General features: G+C 40.3%; 2 protein-coding genes across 5 annotated transcripts in view; both read left to right on the plus strand.

Annotated features, from left to right (window-relative positions):
* The window catches only part of TMTC1 (transmembrane O-mannosyltransferase targeting cadherins 1), a 264,581-nt gene extending 252,443 nt beyond the window's left edge, over positions 1–12,138 (plus strand). For all 4 annotated transcript variants that reach the window (XM_032646464.1, XM_032646467.1, XM_032646465.1 and 1 more), the window contains 2 exons: positions 4,185–4,262; positions 9,644–12,138. In XM_032646464.1, coding sequence (XP_032502355.1) covers positions 4,185–4,262; positions 9,644–9,784 — 219 coding nt within the window. In that variant the 3' untranslated portion in view covers positions 9,785–12,138. The remainder of the gene's footprint in view (positions 1–4,184; positions 4,263–9,643) is intronic.
* Positions 12,139–19,486: 7,348 nt separating this feature from the next.
* Positions 19,487–21,409, plus strand: part of OVCH1 (ovochymase 1) — a 63,378-nt gene continuing 61,455 nt past the window's right edge. The window contains exons 1-3 of the mRNA XM_032646961.1: positions 19,487–19,621; positions 19,901–19,998; positions 20,766–20,938. Coding sequence (XP_032502852.1) covers positions 19,487–19,621; positions 19,901–19,998; positions 20,766–20,938 — 406 coding nt within the window. The remainder of the gene's footprint in view (positions 19,622–19,900; positions 19,999–20,765; positions 20,939–21,409) is intronic.

Below are 21,409 nucleotides of genomic sequence, written 5' to 3' on the forward strand. Positions count from 1 at the left end.
TTTACCAGATTCATTGATGAGCTCTAGTAGTTTTCTGGTGGCATCTTTAGGACTCTCTATGTATAGTATCATGTCATCTGCAAACAGTGACATTTTACTTCTTCTTTTCCATTTTGTATTCCTTTTATTTCTTTTTCTTCTCTGATTGCTGTGGCTAGGACTTCCAAAATTATGTTGAATAATAGTGGTGAGAGTGGGCAACCTTGTCTTGTTCCTGATCTTAGAGGAAATGCTTTCAGTTTTTCACAATTGAGAATGATGTTTGCTGTGGGTTTGTCATATACGGCCTTTATTATGTTGAGGTAGGTTCCCTCTATGACCACTTTCTAGAGAATATTTATCATAAATGGGTGTTGAATTTTGTCAAAAGCTTTTTCTGCATCTATTGAGATGGTCATATGGTTTTTATTCTTCAGTTTGTTAATATGGTGTATCACATTGATTGGTTTGCACATATTGAAGAATCCTTGCATCCCAGGGATAAATCCCACTTGATCATGGTATATGATCCTTTTAATGTGTTGTTGGCTTCTGTTTGCTAGTATTTTGTTGAGGATTTTCATATCTATGTTCATCAGTGATATTGGTCTGTAATTTTCTTTTTTTTGTAGTATCTTTGTCTGGTTTTGGTATCAGGGTGATGGTGGCCTCATAGAATGAGTTTGGGAGTTTTCCTTCTTCTGAAGTTTTTTAGAAGAGATTGAGATGGATGGGTGTTAGCTCTTCTCTAAATGTTTGATAGAATTCACCTGTGAAGCCATCTGGTCCTAGATTTTTGTTTGTTGGAAGATTTTTAATCACAGTTTCAATTTCATTACTTGTGATTGGTCTGTTCATATTCCTATTTCTTCCTGGTTCGGTCTTGGAAGGTTATACCTTTCTAAGAATTTGTCCATTTCTTCCAGATTGTCCATTTTATTGGCATAGAGTTGCTTTTAGCAGTCTCTTAGGATGCTTTGTATTTCTGTGGTGTCTGTTGTAACTTCTCCTTTTTCATTTCTAATTTTATTGATTTGAGTGCTCGCCCTCTTTTTCTTGATGAGTCTGGCTAATGCTTTATCAGTTTTGTTTATCTTCTCAAAGAACCAGCTTTTAGTTTTGATCTTTGCTGTTGTTTTCTTTGTTTCTATTTCATTTATTCCTGCTCTGATCTTTATGATTTCTCTCCTTCTGCTAACTTTGGGTTTTGTTTGTTCTTCTTTCTCTAGTTCCTTTAGGTGTAAGGTTAGATTGTTTATTTGAGATTTTTCTTGTTTCTTGAGGTAAGCTTGTATAGCTATAAGCTTCCCTCTTAGAACTGCTTTTGCTGAATCCCATAGGTTTCAGATTGTCGTGTTTTCATTGTCATTTGTCTCTAGGTATTTTTTGATTTCCTGTTTAATTTCTTCAGTGATCTCTTAGTTATTTAATAGCATATTGTTTAGCCTCCATGTGTTTATGTTTTTTACATTTTTGTCCCTGTAATTCATTTCTAATCTCATAGCATTGTGGTCAGAAATGATGCTTGATATGATTTCAATTTTCTTAAGTGTACTGAGGCTTGATTTGTGACCCAAGATGTGATCTATCCTGGAGAATGTTCCATGCGCACTTGAGAAGTGTAATCTGCTGTTTTGGGATGGAATGTCCTATAAATATCAATTAAATCTATCTGGTCTATTGTATCATTTAAAGCTTCTGTTTCCTTATTTATTTTCATTTTGGATGATCTGTCCATTGGTGTCAGTGAGGTGTTAAAGTCCCCCACTATTATTGTGTTACTGTCGATTTCCTCTTTCATAGCTGTTAACAGTTGCCTTATGTATTGATGTGCTCCTATGTTGGGTGCATATATATTTATAATTGTTATATCTTCTTCTCAGATTGATCCCTCGATCATTATGTAGTGTCCTTCCTTGTCTCTTGTAACATTCTTTATTTTAAAGTCTATTTTATCTGATATGAGTATTGCTACTCCAGCTTTGTTTTGATTTCCATTTGCATGGACTATCTTTTTCCATCCCCTCACTTTCAGTCTGTATGTGTCCCTAGGTCTGAAGTGGGTCTCTTGTAGACAGCATATATATGGGTCTTGTTTTTTGTTTGTTTGTTTGTTTTGGTTTTTTGTGGTACATGGGCCTCTCACTGCTGTGGCCTCTCCTGCTGCGGAGCACAGGCGCTGGATGCACAGGCTCAGCAGCCATGGCTCACGGGCCCAGCCACTCCGCAGCATGTGGGATCCTCCTGGACCGGGGCACAAACCCATGTCCCCTGCATCAGCAGGCAGACTCTCAACCACTGTGCCACCAGGGAAGCCCCATTGGTCTTGTTTCTGTATCCATTCAGCGAGCCTGTGTCTTTTGGTTGGAGCATTTAATCCATTCACGTTTAAGGTAATTATCGATATGTATGTTCCTATTACCATTTTCTTAATTATTATGGGTTTGTTTTTGTAGGTCCCTTTCTTCTCTTGTGTTTCCCACTTAGAGAAGTTCCTTTAGCATTTGTTGTAGAGCTGGTTTGGTGGTGCTGAATTCTCTTAGTTTTTGCTTGTCTGTAAAGCTTTTGATTTCTCCATCCAATCTGAATGAGATCCTGCCAGGTAGAGTAATATTGGTTGTAGGTTCTTCCCTTTCATGACTTTAAATATATCGTGCCCCTCCCTTCTGGCTTGTAGAGTTTCTGCTGAGAAATCAGCTGTTAACCTTATGAGAGTTCCCTTGTTTGTTATTTGTCATTTTTCCCTTGCTGCTTTCAATAATTTTTCTTTGTCTTTAATTTTTGTCAACTTGATTACTACATGTCTCAGCATTTTTCTCCTTGGGTTTATCCTGTATGGGACTCTCTGCACGTCCTGGACTTGGGTGGCTATTTCCTTTCCCATGTTAGGGAAGTTTTCGACTATAATCTCTTCAAATATTTTCTCGGGTCCTTTCTCTCTTGCTTCTCCTTCTGGGACCTCTATAATGCAAATGTTGTGGTTTTTAATGTTGTCCCAGAAGTCTCTTAGGCTATCTTCATTTCTTTTCATTCTTTTTTCTTTATTCTGTTCCACAGCAGTGAATTCCACCATTCTGTCTTCCAGGTCACTTATCCGTTCTTCTGCCTCAGTTATTCTGCTATTGATTCCTTCTAGTGTATTTTTTTATTTCAGTTATTATATTGTTCATTTCTGTTTGTTTGTTCTTTAATTCTTCTAGTTGTTTGTTAAACATTTCTTGCGTCTTCTCAATCTTTGCCTCCATTCTTTTTCCAAGGTCCTGGATCATCTTCACTATCATTATTCTGAATTCTTTTTCTGGAAGGTTGCCTATCATCACTTCATTTAGTTTTTTTCTGGGGTTTTATCTTGTTCCTTCATCTGGTACATAGCCCTCTGCCTTTTCATCTTGTCTGTCTTTCTGTGCATGTGGTTTTTGTTCCACAGGCTGCAGGATTGTAGTTCTTTGTGCTTCAGCTGAGCCTTTAGTTTTATTTAAGGTGACCACTCTTAAAATCATGACTCAGTGGTGAGCATGCCCTTTGATGCAAAACAACAGGCAAAATATTAAAAATATACCTCACGGCTCTGACATTTAATGGGATACATGTTATTCAGACCAAAAAAAAAGTATTTGAGAAATAAGTAACTCTCTTCAAACATTTGAAGATCTTTTATAAGGCAGAAGAAAAAGAAAGGCTTTCTAACTATTAAAATTATCTCCTGGTAAAATATATGTCCTTAAAGAGATACTGAACACCAGTCTCTGCAAGAATTTAAGCATGGGCTGAATAATCAGATCAGATTTTGTGAGAGATATAAGGTGTTTCAGAAACTACTCTAAGATTCTGTGATTATAAAAAAAATTTTCTTACAAACTCCACTTATAGTGAAAAAGGCCGAAGAGCACCATTTTCTTGCAGATCGAGGCCAGTGGGAAATCATGCACTGTAATAGAAATCACCTGGACTCCTGGCAGGCACCTTCAGCCTTTTTAAGTCCAGAGGTTAGCTCTGCAAGGAAATTACACATTTCAGTTTCCTCCACTTTAGAATCATCAACTTAGAAAAATAATAGAAATAAAGGGGACACCTGTGAACTAGAAGTGACTGTTCATTTTATTAACCATTTAAATTTCCACATATGAAGAAAATGGTTTCCACAATCTGTAGTGTTAAAGATGGGTTCTCGTTTCCCAGCCTGAAGATATTTCTTATGTATTTAGAGCTATAAAGTGGCCGTGGAACTAAATCCAGATCAAGCACAGGCCTGGATGAACATGGGTGGAATCCAGCACATCAAGGTAAGAAAATAATTCACTTCCATGTGAACCAGGTTTTCCCTTTGTATTTTCTCTTTCTTCTCTTTTAAAAGATTGAGAAACTATTGTTAATTTCCTCTTTGAATTAATTGAATACTGAAAACATAGGTGTTCAGAAATGTAATTAGACAGTTTTATGTTCACTTTGTATTATCTCGATATTGAATGTCATGAATCCATTTTAAAAATAAATATATAAATTAGATTTCATGATTTTGTTTATTATAAAGAAAATCATATGTACTTAAGTATCATCACAGAGCAGAGAAAATCTGCTATATGAAGTAAAATTCTGTTGGCGCTATGCTGATGTAGCTTATTTTCCTGTGGCTTAACTCATTGTCAAGATAAAGTATTACTATTTCCTATACTTAATGTATCTTTTATTCCCTAACCTACTGAAAAACAAGGCTGTTTGTTTGTTCTCAAAAGAAAAAGCTACCTTTGAGTGAATAATTGAAAATTACCCTTGGAGGACTATTGTCTATAATGAAATCAAAGATTCACTGGCATTCATTCATTCATCCAATTCATTTGACAAGCATTTATAGAGAATATCCTATGTGCCAGGTACTCTTCTAGGTACCAGCAATACAGCAATTAACACATAAGACAAAAATTTCTATCGTCAGGCTTCCCTGGTGGCGCAGTGGTTGAGAGTCCACCTGCCAATGCAGGGGACACGGGTTCGTGCCCTGGTCTGGGAAGATCCTACATGCCGCGGAGTGGCTGGGCCCATGAGCCATGGCCACTGAGCCTGTGTGTCCGGAGCCTGTGCTCCGTAACGGGAGAGGCCACAACAGTGAGAGGCCCAGTTATCGCCAAAAAAAAAAAAAAAAAAGTGAAAAAAATTTCTATCGTCATGGAGCTAACATTCTAGTTAGGGGGAAATAGGCAATAAGTAAATAAACACATACATACATACATAGAATATATCAGATGGTTATAAGTGCTATGGAGAATAAAAGAATGAAAGAAGATAGGGAGTGCTGAGGGTAAGAACTGAAATTTTAAACTGAGGTGGTTAGGGAAGGCCTCAGTTAAAAAGTGATGTCTGAGTAGAGATCTGAAGGGAGCAAGCCACTTGGCAAAATAGGGAAAGTGCATGTGCAAAGGCCCTGAGGTGTGAGTGTGCCAGTGTATTTGAAGACTAGGGAGAAGGCAAGTGAGAGGAAATGATACAAGCTGGGTCAGAGAGGTCACAGGGCCAGATGATGCAGGGCCTTGAAAGGAATTGTAAAGTCTTCAGCTTTCATGCCAAACAAGTTGGGGTCCTTGGAGGACTTTGAGCAGAGAAATGCCATGGTCTGACATGTTTTGAAAGGATCACTCTTGTTTAGCTAACTTATTTTCAGGCTTCTATCAGTCTTTACCCTTACAAAATAGCGAGGTAGTGGTTAGAATTTAAACAAAGGCTAAATAGGGTTTACGATTAAGTGGGAACTGCTCACTCTCAGAAACACAGTAAAACAAAAAGGTGATCCATGACTATACAGATGGGAGGGGATAATGGGATAGTTACTCTGCAACTATTAGCCTTGATCTAATAGAGGAACATTGATGGCGAATCCAGTCATGACATCTATCAGAGCCCAATAAACCAAGCTCTGACCTTAATGACATTCTAGGGTGTCCAGCAGTATCTAGTTGGGAAACATAGAATGAACTTACTTTTAAAAACAGTAACATAATAATTTTAAATATTTAAATAATATATTAAATAGTTGCACTTTCCGATAATACACTTCATATGTTTTTAGATGGAGTGCACCTGCATTTAAAGAAATGGGTTCAATTGTTAATTAGATAAAGTACAATAAATGCACTCAAGAGTGTTCATTAAGTCTGGAAATAAAGAGAAAATAGTACATTTATTGAACTCTTTCAGATTAACAAGTGAACCCATTGCTTTAAATTTAGAGATGCTTCCCCTGCAAAGGTATCTGGAGATTGAAGAAGGATCTACTGAGTGTATTATTTCAAAATATCACGAACACACTGATTAAAAATTAGTTTATCTTTTTTCATCTTTGCAGCCATGATGTATTAGGTTGAACGATATAAAATTGCCATGTTTGTAATTTTAAAATGTTTAAATTTAAATGTAAATTCATATGATGCAATCCAATACAAATATATAGACCAGGCACATGGCTTGGTTGTAGTCATTTTGATGTCACTGTTAGGATGCAGGATTATCATTATGATGCCTTCAAGAACAACCATTAACTTTCTGTGACCTTTGCATTGCCAGGAAGTGCATGCATCAAGCAGTGTTATCCCATTCCTGGGCCACACTGAGCCTGAGCCTGGGTGAAGCTTAGGAAGGACTGAGGGCTGTGCAAGGCTGAGAGTTGGCATAAGGCTTTGCAAGGAGATGACACAAAGAGAGAGAAAAAGAGACTTGACTCTTGCTCATACTACTTGGAAATAAAAGATGATATTTTTCACGAAGTTTTATGTAAAATGAAATGGATGGACCAAAAAAGTTACAATACATTCTTTTTTTTTTTTGCGGTACGCGGGCCTCTCACTGTTGTGACCTCTCCCGTTGCGGAGCACAGGCTCCGGACGCGCAGGCTCAGTGGCCATGGCTCACGGGCCCAGCGGCTCCGCGGCATGTGGGATCTTCCCGGACCGGGGCACGAACCCGTGTCCCCTGCATCGGCAGGCGGACTCTCAACCACTGCGCCACCAGGGAAACCCCTACAATACATTCTTTATAATCAAAGAGTTGCATCACCTGGGCCATATCACAAAGTACTATTTTCAATCCTGCCTTATGACATTAATGCATTTTCTAGAATGGAACTGGCCAATAGAACTTTCTGAGATGATGGAAATGTTCTATGTCTGTACTGTCCAAGGTAGTAGCCACTAGCCCCACATGGCTAATGAGCACTTGAAATGTGCCACTGAGAAACTGAATTCTTAATTCATCTTAATTAACTTACACTTAAATAGCTGCATATGACTAGTGGCTATCATAGTAACTAGCACATTTCTAGAAATTGGATAATTCAAATTCCCTATGTAGCATCTGGAAATCGAGGACATTGAATTAAGAGCTATAACTTGTTTTAAAAATTAAGGCTTCCAGGGCTTCCCTGGTGGCGCAGTGTTGAGAATCCGCCTGCCAATGCAGGGGACACAGTTTCGATCCCTGGTCCGGGGAGATCACACATGCTGTGGAGCAACTAAGCCCGTGCACCACAACTACTGAGCCTGTGCTCTAGAGCCCGTGAGCCACAACTACTGAAGCCCACGTGCCTAGAGCCTGTGCTCCACAACGAGAGAAGCCACTGCAATGAGAAGCCCGCGCACCGCAACGAAGAGTAGCCCCCACTGGCCGCAACTAGAGAAAGCCCACGCGCAGCAAGAAAGACCCAACTCAGCCAAAAATAAACAAATAAAATAAATAAATTTAGTTTTTTTTAATTAAGGCTTCCAGGGCTTCCCTGGTGGCACAGTGGTTGAGAGTCCGCCTGCCGACGCAGGGGACACGGGTTCATGCCCCGGTCCGGGAGGATCCCACATGCCGTGTAGCGGCTGGGCCCGTGAGCCATGGCCCCTGAGCCTACGCGTCTGGAGCCTGTGCTCTGCAACGGGAGAGGCTGCGACAGTGAGAGGCCCGCATGCCGCAAAAAAAAAAAAAAAATTAAGGCTTCCAGTTGCATCAAGAAAAGAGCAACTTGAGGGAGAAAATAACTCTATGATAGATCTTTTTGTGAAAGGACAGAGAAAGCTGGTGATCAGAGGAGATGCCTGGCACCAGGCTAAGGCCTAACTTCAGAGAAACCTCTTGGGAAACCGATTTCAAAATCAACTGCAGTAGGAACACAGTTTTGAGAGCAATCTAAGAGCCACAGATGTTCAGTTATCTGCACCTATGTACTAAGCTTAATAAACATCAGGAGACACTCTGAAGATAAATACTTGAATTGAAAACAATAGTAATGTAGCTAAATCCAGGTTCTCATTTGTTCAGAATTCTGTTCAGCCTCTTATCGGAATCAGTGTTAATAATAAGAAATACTTTCATTTGTGCACATGCCAGCTCCTGGATTCCCAATGTGCAGTTATCTGTTCTGTCATTTTTACTCTCCTTTTCACCGGTATGACAAGTGAATACCATAAGAAATAGGCTGCGTTTACTCATTTACACGTAAATAGTCATTTAATAATAACAACAATGACAGCATCGGATTGAGTGCTCATTATATGTCAGGCAGGGTCTGAGGTCTTGACACTTGTTCATTCACTTGGGAGGTAGTTAAGCATTCAACAAATATAGGTCGCTATTGCTACATTAGTACTTTCACTCCAAGAGGTACCACTTTAAATTGTGGTGGAAATTTAGAGAGTAACTAGTTTTCATCCACATGGAGCTGTAACTGAGAATAAAGCACAGCAGACGCTTGTTTTTTTGGAATGGAGAGATCTCTACCGATCTTGGTTCTGAGACTTAGCAGCACACAGATATGAAAGGGGGTTGACCATACGGAAGGAATACATTTAGTAGCAGAAAAGAGGCTGGAAAAAAGTTAGTAATTCTGACTAGTTTGTCAGGGACCTTCTTGGACCAGGCACGCATGGTTGCCAGTTAGGGAAGCATTGAACAAACCAGATGGGGGCCAACAGAGGGGTCTTTAGCAGGTCCAGAGTGACATACCTTCCCCCCCGCCTTTAGAGTATCCAGCAGACATATTGTCACACACCTTGAGTATGGGACAAATTTGACTCCATATTATTTATTATCAGTTCTTTTTATTTTATAAAAACTTAGATTTGCATTAAAGCCTGTATTAGGCAAAAGTTGCTTTTATGTTTTAAGGTGAAGATTAAAATACTTCCTACCACTAAATAGCTGTAGTGGACTCCTGAACTATTTACTTTTTAATCATTACTCTTGAAATTTCAAAAACATCTCTCTCTCTCTCTTTCTCTCTTTCATACACACACACACACACACACACACACACACACACACACACACACACACCCCTCTCCCCCAACCCAACCTTCTTTCTGTCCCCTTCCCTCTCAATATGAATTTCCAGTGCATTGGCTCCACTTGATTACAAAGGAACAGTGCTAACCCTATGAGAATGCTATGAAATTATAGCTTCATACCCTGTATTAGTAGAATTGGAAATCTGTTTTGCTGCCATTTAACCTTATCCTTCACATTCTCCATCTGGTCTGGTACTTAAATGGATTCTCAAAGGCACCAACAGATAAGGATAAAATTACACATGCAGACAGGGTCTCCTTATGAAGATGTTAATGTTAAAATGGACGAGAAGGTCTGTTTTTTATCTGATGGATCAGAATATAATTATTCTCTTTCTTTTTCTCAACAGGGAAACTACGTGTCTGCAAGAGCTTATTATGAGAGAGCCTTACAGCTGGTTCCAGACAGCAAACTGCTGCAGGAAAATCTTGCCAAATTGGATCGTCTAGAAAAAAGATTACAAGAAGTTCGAGAAAAGGATCAAATGTAGCAGCATTTGACCAAGTTTCCAAGGGACAGTACTGGTGCCTTTGGAAGAGGAAGAACTGACAGACGGAAGCCTTGCTTACACATCAGTTGGGGCACAACTGATGAAGTTTTCCTCTTACTCGAGTTCAGGGTGGCACATTTTGGGACATTTGCTGGTAACCCTGCGCTGGGGACTTGCATTTCCATGAAAGAAGACAAAAAGAGCAAAGCAGGGGCTAGAAGGCCTGAAGGAAGGAAAACAGCAGCTACACATTTTACAGACATTTGTTTGCTTTAATTCCAGATTTCCTTTCATATGTTTGTCTGCTTTTCCAACCTGGAAATCTATTCCATTTCTTAGTGTAGATATTTGTGTCTCAGAAACAGAGGCTTGAAATGCTATGGATGCATGGCATCTCTTCTTTAGGAGAGGAGATATTTCAGAAAGGGTAAATCCTCTGGGATAAACCATTTGAGAAATTCTACCAAGAGGTAGCTCATTTAATTCTCCAGAACTAGAAATGAGTATCTAACAGTTTTTGTAAAACCTTAGGGAATATATGGGGAAAGGGGCTATTGTAAGATAAAGCTAAGTAAGGTTTGTCTAATACCCTTCTGAGGCTAGTGCTAGAGCCCTATTGAGAAGTAAATTAAATTCTACTCTGATACAAGCTGTTTTCCCATTGCCTAATATGTCAAAAAGGAAGCTTCTGGAATTGTGTATGAGTATTCTTATTCCTAGGGAAAAATCTTCATGGAAATGTTTTAAATTAATTTTATTACAAGTATTACTAGAGTAGTGGTTCTGCTCTAAGATTTCATAAGTGCTTTTAAAACTCATAAATGTTTCTGCCTCCAAATATATTGTTATTTTGGTGGAGAAAAAAATAGTATATTCTACATGAGAAATATTATAGATATTAATTGAGAGAAATGTTCTACTTTATTATCTTAACACTCAGACGTTCTGAGATTATTTTTTGAAAATATATTTAACCACTGAGGAATCTTTATGGTAGATTACAGAAATCTTCATAGACTCTAAATAGATGGACAGCTCTATTGATTTGTCTTCCTAGGCTTAATGAGAATTCTGTACTTAGAACATGAATGATAGAACCTGCAGTTCCTGGTTCTGTATTTGTAATTTTGGAGATTTCATGGAGAATGCTCAAAAAATCTAGGAGAAAAAGTAAATTCATAACTTTAAAATATATATTTATAGTTAAAAGATAGGGATGGCAAAGTTGAATTTACAATTTGTCTTTTAGTGTTATTTATTTCATAACTTATAAAATATTTAATATATACACACTTTTTTCCCTGTACATAGTGGTTTTAATAGCAGTTTTCACAACTGATCATACAAAAATTATAAATCTAAATTATAAGGTAGTTAAGTTTTAACAGGCCCTAAAAAAATTTGTCTTCACTCTTCACTTGCTAAAGCTAAAGAAATTAGGAATCAGCCTTCAGTGTTTGGGAGGTAATATATTTTGAAATTGAAGAAATTGGAATACTGATTCTCATTTGGTTTTCATCATAAACTTAAAAAAAAAAACAAAAACCCACTCTGGTCAGTGCTGTTCCTGGCTAAGCCAGGTGTCATACACATGTAGGAGCCTGAAGACACGTGTATGTCACACACTCAGGCCAGAGCAAGAAGCCTTCTGCTTCTTTTCAACCCCAGTATCAGAGACCACTGCCTCTCTATGTTGTTATTATTATTTTTTTGTCAAGGTAAATCTAGATAAAAGGAGGAAAAACTTCTTTGGAAAGGGATGATGTCAGGAATATTTTAAATGCAAAGGATTACGGAATTTAAATTAGCAAATTCTGTTTGTGTGTATTCTGTTTGTGTATATCAATAATCCAACAATGTATATATTACCACTCTGATCTTCTGTTTCTAATAGTCTTTTGATGTTATATATCATAAATGTATCCAAAATTTCATTTAAAATATTTTTATTCCCTCCCAAATTATACTTCTGTAGTCCTAAGGTCAAGAAATGTACTAAAGTATTTATTGTAAAATAACTACTCCATCCCCAAAATGAAAAACATGAAGCCCTAGCTAAAAGCAATATCTAGGACTTTAATTACAACTTTTTAGTTTTAGTGTAAAAAAAACTCATACTTAGAAAGTTAATGGAAAAGATAGAGCCCCAAATTTTGAAAAGCAATTACGCCTTACTTGAAGGGCTGCTAAAGATAGGCGAGTACATTTGTTGGAATAATTGAAATGGCTATTACAGCCTAAAAGTTTCTGAGAGAAAATGGTCACTGTCCTTCAGGAGACTTTTCCTGCCTTCTTTTGGGTGCTTTTCTCTCTTCCTCTGTTCTCTGTCTCTCTCTTTCTCTCTCCCCCTCTCTCTCCTGCCCTCTCTCCCTCGCCCCTTCTCTCTCTCCCCCTCCCTTTCTCTGTCTTTCTCACTCTGTCACTCTGTCTCGTTCTTTCTGCACACACTGGCATCTCTTTGAACATTAAAAGTAAGCCTGTTTGTTGGACCAGATATTTCTGTCCTGAGTTAATACTTTCACTTAGATGTGGCCAGTGAAATACTTTTCATAGTTGAGTGGTGCCTATAAGAAAATAAATCACATATTATTTTTCAGAGATATTAAATGTATTTTATAACTATTTTTATTTGTTCTTGTAACATGAAATAATATGTGGAATTCATCCTTATCAAAACGAAAATGGAGTGCCCTGGCTATTCATGGAGATGCATCCAGGTTCCCTTAACAAAAGCATGCTTGGCTGTGAGTTGATAGCCCCTTTCTGAGATGGAATTGCAAAGCCAGCTTCGTGGACGTGCAGTCTCTGTAGACCCTCAGAGTCCTGCACTCAGAAGCACCTTATGTTTGGTTGAATTCTCTGCTTGAAGTTCTCAGTAATTTTTGAATAATTCCATTTTGCACTGGGTCGTGTGTAGGAGGGAAGGTGGCTGAGGACAAGACAGGAGTTGATTCAGTCTCGCTGAACACTTGATCTAATGAGCAGAGTTTCATTTGTGACTGTTACCCTGTGCAGCATTGGCTATTTTGTCTCAGCTACACTTAGAGTTCCTTGTGTACATATATTCCCCTCCTACTGCCAGTCTATCTAACCTGTCCTTCTGTCTGACCAGAACCAGTTCTCCTTGCCTTCAAATTCTCCAATAAGTGGCAGTCCTTTCACATGTCCTTCGACATGGAGCCACAAGAATGGCTTTACAAGTTTATGTTAACCTTAAGAATTATTCAGGATTTTAAAACTGATTCAGATGTTTTCAACCTGTTAACAGCATTCGTAAAACATGGTTCAGTGATGTAACGTAAGTGAACTAAACCAAAGATTTAAATACCTTGGAGGAAGAGAAATTTTATTTTAGGGAATCCTGAGATATATCTTTTAGGCCTGTTTATTTTGCAGCCCATCAAAAAACAAAGAGGATTATCAGCGCTTTGATTCCAACTCCCCACAGTACTTCACAGCCCCCAGTGTACGAGTCTGACGTGCCTAACATGTGGTACCTCGGTTTGGTGCAGGGTTTTGCAGTGGTTGTGCAACTGCGTTTCAACAGGACTGAGAAAATCCAAACCTTTCCATACAGGGTTTTGTATCGCCTCTATTAAACATTCCAGGCCTCCCGGATTGAAGAGCCGGGTTCAGCTGATAGCTGAGATCTCGCCCCTCACACACAGGTGCTTTGGCCCTGGTGGATTTGAGGATAACCTGCGTGCACACCTTTAGGAATCCCTGGACCTTGGCCACCCAGGTTATGATTCTAATGTGCAGTGAGGCATTTGACCTTTATATTTACAGAATTCTTGGTTCTCAGGTGGAGAGGGATTGCCTTGCCATTTGCACATACCAGACGAGGCACCCAGTATATAAAACTCATATTGTTTATGACTCATAGAAGGGCCCATGACATAAAGCCGTGTTCTCTATGCCTCCCTCTTTCTTTAGGTTACACATGTCAGCTTTCGTTAATTATTTCTTAATTGTACTCATTAGAATCAGTTTTTTAAAAAAAACAACAAAAAAACGTTTTCTCTGATTTGTGATGGATTTGCACCTTAGATCAATAAATCCAGAGGGTATTAGTAATAACACTCAAAGCAAATGTAGTTATAGGTGTTCTGTTTATTTTAATTTTTTTCCTGGTTTCCGAATCACATTTACTTTGATTAAATTGTATGTTGGTATCTCCCAATAATAGCAAAACTTAACTATCTAAATGGCATCTTTTGGCATTTTAAAAGTAAATACCTGTCAAATCTTGTATTTAGGCTGTAATTGAATAGGATGAAAACTTACAATGCCAAAAACTATGGAGAAATATAACTGTTTATGATTATGATTATTCTTGAAGTTTTCAATGTGAAAAATATGTTGAACAGTTCTTCCAAAAATATCACTTCCTTATTTTTTTTTTTGGTAGTCATATAACTTAAAGAGAAAAAATAAAATAACTTCAATCAAAGCTAGTGTTTACTGTCAGTAAAATAAAATGTCACAACAGAATCAATATCTATCAATTGGCTCATATAAAAATGTTCCATTTTTATCACCAAGGATCCTTTCCATTAAAACCTTCAGGCCATATGACTTGTAAAATTAGCACCCATCACAATATGCAGTCACTATTAGTTTGTAAGTTTAGATCAGCATTTACCACAAACTGAAAAGAGGCGTCTATGTCCAGAAATCCAGGAGTTTTTTCCCATTCTCAGTGGGGCACGTGGTGCATATTTGTATCACTTTAGACTTTTCCAATGTGCATAACGTCCTTCTGGGGTTGTGTTGCTGGTCCATAGGAGGGGAGACCCAGTCCAAGAACCAGGAGATCTGGATTCTAGTCCTGCTCTGCCACCAAGGTGCCGCCTCACCTGGGACAAGTTACCAAGTGTCTCAGTCATGTTTATTGCCCGTTAAAGGAGTGGTTACTCCTATGGGCCTATCAAGCTCTGTGAGTCCCCTGAATCCAAATGCAAAGCCCTCTGCCTCTGAAGAGATAACTGATAAGTGTCGCCCTTCGTTTTAGAAATTCTTAATCATTGCAGCAAAACACATACACAAACAACCCTAAAAGTGACTGAACTGCCCAAGTGCTTTAATATGGCGGAGGTAACTACTCCTATTTTGCAGTCTGTACATATAAAAATTAGCGATTTTTTTACGTTTCTAAGGAAAAGAGATTTTTAAAAATTTCCTCCAAAGGAACTAAAATATCTGTATTTTAGCCCCATGGCTTGCTTTTACAATGTGAAAATCATATGACTTGCTGTGACTCACCCATCCCTCCTTTTGTCAGAGGAAAATACTTACATCATGTTCTTGATCAGTTGTATATAAATGTACATTTTTGTTACTTTTGCTGTGCCAGTTAGAAATATATCTCCCATAAAGTATTTCTCCCATTTAAGTCTGATTATGTACACTTTGCCTAGATCTTTCCAAAATAAAATTTATGTAAATGTCTATTTTATATAAAATATGATGAAAATAATTATGTCTTGTTTCAATCTCTCAAGTGCTCCGTGATTAGTACCCACTGAAATCCATATCACCAGTAGGTGCCTGCTTTAAAAATAAAAAAAGAGTATCCTTCTTCCTTTCCCCATTCATTCATTCATTCATTGCATTGTTCTGTGTGGTTTATGTCTGCTCTCTTTTTCATATCCCACAACCACTGTTTCAGTGCTTACCCATTCCAGATCTTTTCCCCTCATCTTACTGAGATGCCTTCACCTCTTTATGGAGTAAATACAAGGTAGAAAACCCTCAATATCCTGCACTCAGTCATCTACAGACTTAACCTGCACCCAATTCTCCCCTCTCTCCTGTTGCTACAATGAAAGAAGAGGGCCCTCGGCCCTGGATAATCACAACTTGTAGAAATTCATTCCATTCTTTAATCTCTTTCTTCTTCTTCCTTAACTTCTTCCTTTTTCTGGCTCTTATCAATTCTGTTCTATTTTAAAAACACAGATACAGGGCTTCCCTGGTGGCGCAGTGGTTGGGAGTCCGCCTGCCGATGCAGGGGACGCGGATTCGTGCCCCGATCCGGGAGGATCCCACGTGCCGCGGAGCGGCTGGGCCAGTGAGCTGTGGCCGCTGAGCCTGCGCGTCCGGAGCCTGTGCTCCGCAACGGGAGGGGCCACAACAGTGAGAGGCCCGAGTACCGGAAAACACACACACACACACACACACACACACACACACACACAGATACAGGTAGCCACCATCAAGATCACTTGAAAACAATCCTTCCTTTTTCCTTTTCACCTCTGGCTGCTACTGCATCTCTTTACGTCCTTCACAGCCAGACTATTTTGAATAAATTGTCTTCACTCATTCTTTCTACTTGCATCCTTCACATTCTCTCTGCAACCTAGTGAAATCTGTCTCTGCAACAAATATTCAAATCAAGTTGCTGTTTCTAACATCACTAATAATCACTTTAGTGCTGATTCCTAGGTCTTGTGGGACTTGGGATGAGCGTTCGAGAGTTTAGACCAGTGGTTTAGCGCGAATGGAAAAACATATTTTAAACAAAATATTATTTACCCCATGACTTGCTCATTGTTCATGGGTTAGTGTCCTAACACTTCTAAGTTTACAACTGTGCTTAGAGCTGGGGCCTCCATCAAGAGTCTTGGAAGGCCTCCAATAGCAGATCATTATTTCGCTGCCCTAATGAAGATATATGTTCAAACTCAAGGCAGATTTCCCAATCCAATTTGGGAAAGTCCAGCCCACTCTGCTTGACATCCTTTCCTTTTCTGAAGTTTTCTGGTTTGTTTTGTTTTGTTTTAAATTAAGAGAACCCTTCCATTTGGACCCTTCAAGTTCACCACAAACCCAACATATTTAAACCATCATCTTATTAGCAAATTTAAATCTAAAACTAATGACCTGGCTTTTGTTATGTATGCAATTCGTATTGAATGGCTCTTTTTCTACTTAATGGAAAGGCATTATTTTGTCAAGCCAGAAAGGGATCAACCTCCTGTATAGAAGGACAAGGTCTCACTTGAGGCTGTGAGTTTGAACTCTGGAAACAAAGGGAGCTGTGATGTAACAGGAAATGAGACAGTGCCCAACCCCATGGAGACTCCCAGGTGTGAAACACACCACTGAAGATCCTGCAAAACTGTGTGTGTACCATGTGCACAAGACTGCAAGGGGACAGGGTCTGTAAGCTTCACGAGGTTAGCCATGAACTTGAACATCGTGGGTCCAACGTGCACAGCACATGTTCATTTTTTCTTTCCTTCTATTTTATTTTGTAACAGCTTTGTAGTGACTTTAATCTGACCCTCTCTTGCTAAGAAGAAAGAGAGGAGTTTGCGTCCCATTGGAGGGTCTGAGCTTTTATTGGAGAGTAGTGTGCCCCTGGGGCCACAGATGGTTATGGTAATAATTGTGAGGTCACTACAGTGAAAGCGAAACTCGGAGATGAGAGTGGTGAGGGCCATGGGTCAGACAGCCACCACCTGGAGAGTTCTTTTACAGCACTCAGATGTAGCAGTGTATTTTCAGAAATGGGCAGCTTACCTTACCAAGTCCCCTCCTGGTGTCCCCTAGACACCCAAGCTTGAAACCCAGGAGTCATCTACTCAGTCAAGCTGCCATCCAAGTTGTGACTATTTTAAATAAATACTTAAAATGGTGCTACTCTCAAGAACGATTCAGTCCAACAGAACTATCTGTTGATGATGGCAGTGTTCCATATCTGTGCTGTCCAATATGGTAGCCACTAGGCACAGGTGGCTATTGAGGACTAGAATGTAGCTAGAGCGACTGAGGAATAAAATTATTTTATTTTAGTTAACATTAATTTTAATAACCGTACATGGCTAACGTCCACTCTGTTGGGCAGTGCAACTTAAGAGCTTTTCCTTGTTGTAAGACTTGGGACATAAAAATCACGGAAACCCCTTTTAGCTTCATAAGACAAGAAGGCTTGAGATGGTGTGTTTCAAGTTTGGGTGCCAATCACATTCTTGAAGCTTTTTGCCAGAAGCTTCCCAATTCACCTGCTCCCTTCTGCCGCTCTCTGACTGTCAGCTGCCTGTCCCTGGACCTGCATTCCCTCCACCTCGACTGTCTCTGTTTTCCTGTCCTTCTGTCTACCACCTGCCTGTCTCCCTAATTTGTTTACCCTCCTACCTCAAGGAGCGTTTATTTCTATTTTATGCAAAAGTGAAATCACTGGGGCTGGGGGACTGGTGTCTAGGTTAGTTAATATATATAAAATGTTCACTTAGCCTTGCCCTCATTTTTTGATAAATTAGAAATCAATTACAAATTCTGGCTTTATTCCTCTCCCAGTCTCAAGCTAACTCGTTACAAATTACTTATTAGAAAATAATTATTGAAAAAATGCTGACATGATAATACTGCTAGTGGATTCATTTTAATACTGTTAAATGCTGGACCCTACAGTTTTGCTGCATTCCACTGAAGTTGATGATAACACTGCCACTCAGAAAAGGAACGGGGTAGAAACCTGATCTTTCACATCCACTCCCTTTGAAAACTTGGGAGTGTCACGGTCTTCAACAAGCTTCTTAGAAGCAGGGTGGTACCTTTACATACTCAAGCTTTCACGAGTCCTCCTTTCAGAGGTCAGCCTGCCTGTGTCTTGCATGGGTGCCCAGCTTCCTTGACCCTGGGCTTGGGCCACACTCCCTGGCTGGGAACAGAATTCACCTGCGCTGAGCGTTCTAGGCCACTGATGCCCTTGCTCCCGCATCTGGCCCAGGCTCACCCTCGAGGTCACCTCGCTCCTGTCTCTAAGGGCGGAGGGCGGGGTCGCTATGACACCTGGGCGGCCCGAGAGCTGCCAAGGCTCGGCTGGTCCTGAGGAGGGAAAGCTGTGCGCCCGGCTGCGCCGCAGGTGCGGCCCCTTGGCGCCGCTGGAGGGAGTGAAGAGCGCGTGCGCTTCCGGGAGCACGAACCCTGCGGCCGCGGCGCCTCTCCTCGCCGGGTTTGCACCGCCGGCGTCTGAGGAAGACCGACGGGTCCCCGCGCGCGGGCGCCATGCGGACGCCGCCTGGGGCTGCTTCGCTGCTGCTCTTGGTGCTCGCGGTCCGCCCCTGGCGGAGCAGAGGTGAGCCCGGCGCTGTGCGCCGCCGAGACTGCGGGCGGCTGAGCGCCGGCAAGGGGACTTCATTCCTCCCCAGGGCAGAAAGGAGAACAGCCAGGTGTGCCCAAGAAGGGCCTGGGCCGGATTTTCTTCTGCAATCCTTTGGATTCTGGAGTTCAAGTTTTTAGGCACATCTGCTAATCATGCTTGTGCTAAGGATTCTCCTCCAAGGAAAGATAACCAAGTAGAAGTAACTTAAAACCTAATAGTTCTGTTCCGGAGCAGCACATGTTCTCCAGTATCTTTCATTCCACCTAAATTATGTGATGCTCACCCTCCCAGAGAAAGCGCCGAATCCACCACCAGAGGGAGAGGCCCTCATGCAGTGCCCAGGTCTTTTTTATTAAGGTAGCTCAGGCTGTAAAGGGCAGAGGGAGTCGCGAGGCAAGTTCTAGTCAATGAGTTGTGTAGTGTCAGGGGTATCTTGAGAAAAGAAAGGGGATAGCCTGCAGCTGAGTGACACCAGAACATCTGAGCCAGGCCAGGAAAATCCGAACGTGGAAATCAGGATAAAGTGAACGCTAACATAAGGTGCTGTGTGTGTGTGTGTGTGTGTGTGTGTGTGTGTGTTCACACATATGCTCTCCCACACAGGACTGAAGTGCGGAATTCGTGCAGTTGATTTGAAAAGTATGGAAACTATCTTGGAATCGGGGTTCTTCTCTAGAGTTAGTAGATGGGGAAATTCAACAGTTGGTGGACACCCGTGGCAGGTGGGTATGAGAAAGACATTGATTTCTTAATGAGGAAACAGTGAATTATTTCCTTTGTTTCAAATACTACAACTCCAGGTTAACATGTAATTTTTCTCCAGACCCCGCTTGACCTCACTGTCAAAGAGTTTATTTCATAGGAAATCTCTTCCTAACCAATTTATATCAGTGTCTTAATGTGACATCGTATTAGAAGAGTTGATTTCAAATGTTTCTGAAGGAGATGACATCTGTGTGGAGATGTATATTAGTTGTGTTCATAACGTTTTTCTTGGGCAGGTCTCCCTGAAATTAGGTAGGCACCACTTCTGTGGAGGAAGCTCAATTCAAGATGATCTGGTGGTTACAGCAGCACACTGCCTGGCTAGCCTCGATGAGTAAGTTGTGGATTTCCATTACTTATCAAACCTTGATCCATGGCAATAGGATTGGGAGATTCGACACCCTAAATACCATACAAGGTTCATTCTTAGTCCCTTTCTTAATTTTTCCCTCTGGTCCACCTACCCACTGACCTTCCTGATTCCCAGAAACTTGTGTATATCCCAAGATTTCTTGTGCTTCCTACCCTACTAATCAGAGACCCCAAAGATCCCAGACATCATCTATGATCTGTGGAGTTAGTGGTGGGGTAGGGGTGATGGTTACTTATTTTAATAAAGTATTAACATCAAATGTTGAACAGATGCACTAATGTTCTAATAATCTGAGTTTCAGTAATTAGGAGGGGAAAATACTGTGGAAATAACAGATACTTGACTAGATTAAAAGAGGGTACTAGTAAAAGGAAAAGAAGGACAGTTCTAGGAACAACCTATCTTGCTTAAAATGGTAGAGCATATATAGACTGGTTTATGTACAAAAGAAGACACAAATATTTTATGCAGAAAGACAATTGACGCTAGGGGAAAGGGTTCACAGAATGTAAACACTCTGTGATTGAAAACCATGACTTTTTATAGCTACCTATAATTTACAGGGAATTATAACAATTGATAATAATCACTAATAAAGATACATCTTCTTTTAAGACTTAGAAATGCTTAAAGGTACATTAATCACTTTCATTTAATTACATGAAACCAAGACTGTCTTTCCTGAGGGAGACAGCTAGACTTATTGAAAGATTTTTGTTTGGTTTTAGGAAGCAAATTAAGCATCTGACTGTGACTGCTGGGGAGTATAACCTCTTTCAGAAGGATAAGGAGGAACAGAAAATTCCTGTCTCAGAAATTATTATCCATCCTAAATACAACAGACTTGGATGTGTGAGTTTTGATATTGCACGGCTATATCTAAAACACAAAGCCAACTTTGGTAAGTAGGGAGTGTTGGAGTACAAAAAAATATAATGGAGGGCTTCCCTGGTGGCACAGTGGTTGAGAGTCCGCCTGCCGATGCGGGGGGCGTGGGTTCGTGCCCCGGTCTGGGAGGATCCCGCGTGCCGCAGAGCGGCAGGGCCGGTGAGCCATGGGTGCTGGGCCTGCACGTCCGGAGCCTGTGCTCCGCAACGGGAGAGGCCACAACAGCGAGAGGCCGGCGTAAGGTTAACAAGCGCTGAACAAAGGTTAATGGTAACAATATTTTAAAGTGGCAATGAAATCAGGCAATAACCATCAATTCCACAGTCAAATGAATATCAGAATGTGACAAGTAATTTATTTAAATAACACCTTCTTAATATCATCTTTCTAAGCTTCTCATTGCCTAGTTGCCTGTTCTAGCTTCCAACAATTAAAATGTGACACAGGAGTCTGAAATTTCTGAATGAATGCTGGAGACTTGCCA

The sequence above is a fragment of the Phocoena sinus genome, chromosome 10, assembly GCF_008692025.1.
Source record: "Phocoena sinus isolate mPhoSin1 chromosome 10, mPhoSin1.pri, whole genome shotgun sequence".
Classification (NCBI taxonomy): Eukaryota; Metazoa; Chordata; class Mammalia; order Artiodactyla; family Phocoenidae; genus Phocoena; species Phocoena sinus.